The sequence below is a fragment of the Stigmatopora argus genome, chromosome 7, assembly GCF_051989625.1.
Source record: "Stigmatopora argus isolate UIUO_Sarg chromosome 7, RoL_Sarg_1.0, whole genome shotgun sequence".
NCBI lineage: Eukaryota > Metazoa > Chordata > Actinopteri > Syngnathiformes > Syngnathidae > Stigmatopora > Stigmatopora argus.
The window spans coordinates 9887536-9895022 of NC_135393.1; the positions used below are offsets into that span (position 1 = coordinate 9887536).

Here is a 7487-nt window from a genome sequence, read left to right on the forward strand (position 1 = left end):
AAAGATTCGTGACCTTTTCAATGAAAAGCTCTGTGTCAAGAGAAGACCTGAATTCTTCCAAAAAATTAATAAAAGAATCAGCTTTTTAAAAGTCCTGCGTTAAGAGACAAGCAGAATGGGACCATTGTCATTGTTATGTACTATAACTGTGGTTGTCATGGCAAAATATTGTGTAACCCACATATGTAAATATCATTTGCAATGAAGGATTTGTTGTTTCATCTAGTATATTTTCAGCGTAATATTCATCATAATTAAAATGAGGAAACCAGCATGAAGACTATCAAAGATAGTTGTATTGGTTTGAAAATTAAGCGCTTGTATTCATTTGTTTAAATATATATTAATAAAATAAACAATCATGTGGTCAAATCTTCCATGATGTTGGGAACTTAATCTCAGCATGGCCCATCAATTCTAAGTCAAGTCTACAATTTTTCTAAACAGGGCAGTCCGGACATCAGTGGAGATGAAACAGATGGCAACACCAGCTGTTACACTATCCCACACCGCTGGTGAGTTGCGCCTTCACACTTATTTCATTTCTTGGATTTTGGGGTCTTCAGTGTGAACCAAGGTGTACATGCTCTATAAAATAAAAGCTAGCTTGATACATAATTAAAAATATCCTGCCTGCTGTTTAAACAAATTTTCCTGTCATTCACTTGAATTCTTTGACGGCTTTCTTCTATTTTACAGCGAAACCTGGCTCACTTGTTCCAACCACCGTCTCTACTACTGCAGCTATTGTTTCACAGGCCCCTATTATTAAACTGATCACAACTTCATCCAATCCTGCCTCTACCTTGGCTACTGGTAACACCACTCAGAGCCCCACAGGCACCTTGTTGCTGAAAACAGCACCTCCAGGTGGAATGATGACTGGACAGCCACTCATCATACAGCTGCCCGTATCCATGACAAATGGGCAGACAGGAACGCTGGTCAACTTCCCGGTGTCCTCTCTACCTGCAGCTAGCGCACTCAATAAACCTCAAACTACTGCTTCCACGACCACTTACATCTTCAAGCCTGCTTCTGCCACTACCACTGCTGCTGGTTCTATTCCAACTCCAATTACTGTGCCAGCCCTTCAGGCTTCCTCTAGCCAGGTGTCCTCAGGCCAGATCTCAGTTACCCGAGCCATATACCAAGGTGGCGCAGGGGGGATAACGACACCCAATTCTGGAGTGTCTGTTACCACAGCGAGGACCCTGATACCGACTGTCTCTGTGGCTGGAGCCATGTCTACTGCGTCCTCTTCTGCAACATCTGTTCCAGCAGCAACAGGTTCAGCGGCCCCAGGACCTCCACAAGGGACATCTTTAACATCTAAAACAGGTGCAGTACTTGATTTAATTGCCTTTAAATGTCACTTGATCACACAATTCACAAACATCTACTTTTGCGGCAGTCTTGTTGTAGAAATGAAATCATTTAATTATGTAAGTGCAGTATGAATGAGCTACAAAGTGCCTGTCAGGCAGAACAACCCCAAGGACCAGATCAGTGCCTCTAGCGGGCCACATCTGGCCCGTGGGCTTCAGGTTTGGTAGCCTTGATTATGCCCTCTTGTTTGGGCAGCGAAGGACCATTGTCCCTGATGTACTTTTTTTTTTTTTTCTTTTTTACAAATAATCTATTACTGTTATGTTAAAAGTATGTTTTTTTGTATCGATCTGTTGCTCTTCATACAACATAGAGTAGTAGTTTACTGTCCAACTTAAATGGTCCAGACTCTACACTGAGCAAGTCCATTTTTGCAGTAGATATATTTTTTTTAAACATACCGTTTGTGACAATATATTTTGGAATGCGTACCTTTTCAAGTATTTTTTTTCTTAATATATAATTCTGAATTATCAAATGTTAAGAAACACTATCTTTTACACATGGATAATAACTTCCGTCATTCCTTCATAGTTTCCAACAGAATTATAGTTTTAAGATTATTTTGTTCCTTCTTTGTAGACAACCAAGCTACAGGAATCACTCCATCCAAAGCAGCTGCTCCATTAACACGTCCCAAGGGTGCTGTCATAGATCTTACCGAGGATGATGATGATGTACAGGGTAAGAGTTACAGGCCAATACTGTTTGTTTGTTTCGTTTTTTTAAAGGGACCTTGTTTATGAGTATGTATTTATTTTTCTAAGTGACGGGAGTGAAGGCGGCTACAGTTCCTAGTCCCTCGCTGACCCAACGTCCACATCCCGTCAGCATTCCAAGCAGTAAGTTCTCCATTTTTTTTTTTAATCCCCCCCTGCCACTTTTCTTTAGGATTCAATGCTTGCCCTTTGTAAGTCTAAGTGTGAGTGCCTAAGAACCTCTAGACAAAAGCAGGGCTTAATTTTTGGAAATCTCTTATGTTGGCCTTCTTCACAATGGAATTTCAGTATTAAAGTAGCAACAGGAAGTGTGTTTGTGATTGAAATTCCTTAGTAAAAAAAAAAAAAACTAACTCAACTTGAGTTATTGACAAAGCAACCAGTAAAAATGAGGGTTGACACATCCTGATCTCGAATCCGTTTTTAGCCTTTCATATTTGAGCTGTAAATGGTAAAAAATAACAGTCTGCAACAATTTAATATATATGTATCTTCACTTAATCAAAGGGCATCAGTTATTTCATTTGTATTTGCTTGACTAAATGCTCCTTTATAATAATTGTACTTTTTTTGTTTAGAAATATGGGAACATTACCCTTCTCAAGAGCAAAGCTATTCATTTGTTACCAAATTTTAAATAGGAATGACTGTAAACAAGTTGTCTCTTCGCCTCATACAATGTGTGTTTTCTTTCCCCAGCCTCAGGGGCGAGGTCATCCCCACAAATCAGCCATAACACATCCAGCAGTACCCCATCAGTGCAAAACCGCCCTCAAATGGTGAGAACTCCAATCTGTAACCCTTCGTATTATATTCAGTCATCTATATTCCCTACCGCTCATCCTCAAAAGGGCTGGAGCCTATCCTAGCTAACCTTTGGCAGTCGCCGTAGTACACCCTGAACTGGTTGCCAGCCAATTGCAGAGCACATGTAGACAAAAAAACATTCACACTCATAATCACACCCATGGTTAGTAAAATTGTTGATTGAATGATTTAAAAAGCATTTATTCCCTTAAATTCCTGTTAACTCCAGTAGAAAAGTTGCCATCTCGGAATTTCTGGCATTTCCCAGCCATCTCGTTGCATTATGGAAATATTTAGGACAGTTTGCCGACTATGCGTCCAAGTCATAAAATGAAGCCTGTTGAGGTGAAAGTAAGTGGTTGTTCTTGGTCAAAAGTTCTGACATAGGACTTTGCTCTTTTGTAGGATTCTTCGGTGAAATCCCATACTTCCTCAACTACTACGCCTATTCGGGGCCTCAACACGATGCTCCCCCCACTACCACCCCCACCGATAGCCACTGGCCTTCAAGCAGAAGCTCACCGCACCTTACCCCCACAGCAGCCTCAGCTCAAGCTGGTGCCAAGTAATTCCGGCATAGTGCTGTCCTGGTGCGTGTCCGAAACAAATCAGTCGTGTGCGGCCGTCGAAAGCTATCACCTCTATGCCTACCACCAAGACAACTCCAGCAGCAGTTCAAGTCAGCAGCACTGGAAGAAGATTGGGGAGGTGAAAGCCCTTCCACTGCCAATGGCCTGTACCCTGACCCAGTTCCAGTCTGGCTCCACATATCATTTTGCAGTTCGAGCCAAAGACATCTATGGGCGTTTTGGGCCCTTCTGCGAACCGCAGTGCACAAACGTGATGAATCCCACCTCAAACTGAATACCTGTTAAAAACTTTTTTGCTTTTGGACGGTTCCCGAGTTCTTTTAGGCAATGTATGTGTTAGGCACTCCAATATTGTGCGTCGTTGACAAAGTATCTGTAAATAGTTCTCCGCCAACTTCTGACTCACTTGGAAAGTTGAAGCAGCAGACGGTGTAGTTCAGTGGTTTACGTATTGTACGTAATGTATTTTTCATCATTAATGCGGTTGTATATAAGTGAACTACTTCACCCCCTTACGGTCCACGTCAGATAATTTATGTTATTGGCTCATGTAAGTTGAGGAAATGTTGTTTTTGCTCTACTGGGGACATGATGCCAGGACTGTCTTGTCTACAGAATTGCACAAAAATGTATACTTATGTGCTAGAAAGTGAATGATATCTTTTGTAAGGTTTGTCTGGTAACCAGACTTGTATCAAACACAATAAAAAGGTTTTATTAAAGATGGTTCTTAGATCATTGCTAAACATCTGGATGAGTGTGATTTTGTTGTTGTACACTGAATTCAGAGTATTGAAAGGTGGATGCTCCAGCTGAGAATTAGAAGGTGCCTGCATCTCTCCGTTGTTCCTCCTTACTGTTAACTATAACAACATCGATGCCAGGTTGAGGAGTAAAAATTGAAAGTTTTGTAAGACACAGAGATCAGAAGGTTGTGGAACAAGTAAAGGTGTTCACGGTTGGAGAAATGGTGATGAAATTGGGCTTAGTGATAGTAGTATATGCTGAATGCAATTGCATCATCACATTTCCTCAGGTAACCTACATGATATTCAGCCACCCGTAACACTTTTTCGTAGCAACTTGGCCATTTTTCAGCCTTCTAACACCAAACGCATTGTGGCCTCAGGGGGGGTGTTAATGACAAAATGCATTATTTTAATGTACACTGTTTCCCCCACATTGCCCCATAATGCTTGGTAGGCTGATTGAACACACCAAATTGGGACAGCACCCCCACGACCCATGTGAGGATAAACGGCAAGAGGTGAAAACTTTTTGTAAATTTTCAAATTCACCAAGAGAGGGCGCTATTGCTCACCCTTTGCACAGCTACTTCCCTGACCAATTGTTGCAACATCCCTTCTGCAGCGTCTATTTGAGCATCCTTTGGAGGGACCCCACCTCCACGAAGCTCTCTCACTCTCTCCCCTTTGCCTTTCTCTCCCGCTTTGGAAGCAAGCAAGTGAGCAGACTTTGAGTTGAGCGCTGCACCTCACACCAACCAGGGGTGCCACCACACTTATTCCACGACCATGTCTAACATTTGGGCGGGCTCAGGCTGAGCGCTTGACCACGAGGAAGCTTGCATCTTTCTTTGAGGTGGAGAGCAAGAGGAGAAGGCTCACAGGGGGGTCACAAATGAAAGCCCCCCCACCCACTGACTCTTTGCTTCACTAAAAAGCAAACACGGAAGGCTTTGGAGTATTTAATTTTTTCTTTCGTTTTATATTTTTCCTCTTTCTCATCGCCGTGCTGGGAGGTGCTTCATCTTTTCATATAGTCTCTCTTTCTGCTATCTGCCTTCTCATTTATTTCTCCATCTACTTGGTGAACAATTTTCTCTGTTCATGACTGAGCCAATTGGACTTTTCTTCTCATCGCCAGCATTAATTCTCCTCTTTGGTACTCTTGTCATTTCATCCCTGTCTTTGAATCTTATCCTCTACCAACTTGGACTGATTTTTACCAAAAAGAAAAGTCTTTGAATGACTTTTCCCCCTTTTTTTCTTCTCTTTTGATCCTCATCCACTTCCATTTACTTTGCATGACACTCTAGCGAGGATTCTTAGATGTTACTCTAGGTAGGTTAACTATTGTTTAGTGTCTGTCTATCTGTCTGTCTGTGTGCATTTGTGTGTGCTGTACCTCTGCATAAAATACACATCGGTGATGTCACGTACATGCACTTAACCACTATCACCCAAGCTTGACATTGGAGCCCTAGATGAGTCGTGCATGTATTCTTTATCAGATTATTACTATGATGCCATATTTATTGGAACATCTTAGGACAGACACACTTCATTTTTGGCTTTTAAAAGTAAGAAAACTGAGAAAAATATGTTCACATACCCCCTTTTACCATCAGTTTTTTTATGTACACGCCACCACTCCTTGCTCTGCAAAATCCAACCAAAATACATGTAATATATTTGTTGTTTTTAACAAAAAGCACTGGCCTTGTTGGACTACGTGGCAAAACTTGTAGAATTTAGTCAACATGCTTTGTTTTAATAACAAGTCACACATTGATTTTAAAAGCTTATATTTCAAACCTATGAATCAGTAAATAATATATAGATATGTATTAATTTTAAATTTAAGCATTCACCTATTTGTTTGTGCGAAAGAGCGAAACAGACTGATAGACAGATGTCTCATTAAAAGACATGTCTCATGAATAGATCTGACTAAACATTATCAAAGCTGCCACTCTCTCTGTTTCATCTTTGTTTTGTTGCCCTTAAATTCTTTCAGGGCATTTACCTTTCTTTCCAGAAAAGGTGAAAATTTGTCACTTTTGTGCAAGGCTCAGAAAAAGCCCATTCAGACCGCTCCTTTTTGCTCCGCCTTTGTTTTTGGCTCTCAACTGCGCTGCCCTGTAATACATTGCGACTATGCCCTGTACATTATGTGCCACAGAAAAGAATAAATCAGGTGAGTAGAGTATAGGAATATTCATGGAAATGTATAGTGCATGAACTTTCCTCAGTCAGCATCTCCTTTCTTGCTATTTAAACCTTCCTTCACCCCACGTTAATTACTTAGTTCCAAGGCCCATCTTTTAATCTTTAACCATCTCCTGTCTACATGAATGCATCTTTGCTGCATTTCTGGGAATTGTACATGGAAGCAGCAGCATATTGCCTGCTTTGAGCAAAAAAAAAGGAAATCTTCACTTCTAAAATTACTATATATTTTTTTAAATTTTTATTAGTGTTAGGCTTTAATATGTAGGCACCAAGTCTGGATTATATAGTTTAAAAACACACACACGCATATATACTATACATATACATATGCATACTTCTTCCTGTCCTATTTAGCCCTTTCCTTGTGTTCACCCAATCAGCTTCTGCCAACTATGTGCTGTCCAGGTGTTTGTTGTTGTCTCGTTACTTGGTATTTAGTTTCCTGCATGCTTTCAGTCCTTGTTGTTTGATTTTTACTATTATGTTGCCTTGATCCTGTTTAAGTAAGTTTTGCTCCCTAATACCACTTTTGCTATCCTTCTAGCTTTTAAATCAGTATATTTGTCATATATTTGCATTTGTAAGATCACTGTTTTGCCTTCCTGTTTCCCTGTAGTACTTGGGTATGTACTGCCTACCCATGTGCTGATTTCCTTGTAAAACTGCAAACATTTATTTAAAAAAAAGTGTATGACTAGATGCCAGATCTATAATAAAATTAGAATAAAGTCAAACTACCCACTTTTTATGATATTGAAAGAGCACTAAAGCAGAGTAAGTGAGTGTTGTTTTATAGTTTTGGAAGGCTTTCTGTTTTTTAGTGTGTATGAATGCCAGAATTAAGAAATGAAAACTTTTTTTTCTTTTAATGTATTGTGTTTCAGCTTCAATTTAAGGAGCCAGATGTAATCTCATCATGCAAAGTTCCATTTTGGATTGTATGGTTATAATGGCACGTCCCCAACTCATAATCATAGTAATGAATAGCTTGTGGCATAGTTGATAGA

At 40.2% G+C, this 7487-nt stretch overlaps 2 protein-coding genes across 8 annotated transcripts in view; both read left to right on the plus strand.

The window, feature by feature from the left end:
• Window positions 1–4251, plus strand: part of atf7ip (activating transcription factor 7 interacting protein) — a 26105-nt gene extending 21854 nt beyond the window's left edge. For all 3 annotated transcript variants that reach the window (XM_077604341.1, XM_077604339.1, XM_077604340.1), the window contains 6 exons: window positions 448–515; window positions 700–1341; window positions 1972–2073; window positions 2157–2231; window positions 2808–2887; window positions 3321–4251. In XM_077604341.1, coding sequence (XP_077460467.1) covers window positions 448–515; window positions 700–1341; window positions 1972–2073; window positions 2157–2231; window positions 2808–2887; window positions 3321–3779 — 1426 coding nt within the window. In that variant the 3' untranslated portion in view covers window positions 3780–4251. The remainder of the gene's footprint in view (window positions 1–447; window positions 516–699; window positions 1342–1971; window positions 2074–2156; window positions 2232–2807; window positions 2888–3320) is intronic.
• Window positions 4252–5002: 751 nt separating this feature from the next.
• grin2bb (glutamate receptor, ionotropic, N-methyl D-aspartate 2B, genome duplicate b) overlaps window positions 5003–7487 on the plus strand; it is a 71248-nt gene continuing 68763 nt past the window's right edge. For 4 of the 5 annotated variants that reach the window (XM_077604334.1, XM_077604336.1, XM_077604337.1 and 1 more), the window contains exon 1: window positions 6837–6983. The gene's annotated coding sequence lies outside the window, so the exon portion shown is untranslated. Of the gene's footprint in view, window positions 5590–6836; window positions 6984–7487 lie in introns of those variants that run through there. The other variant, XM_077604335.1, reaches the window with a different exon arrangement.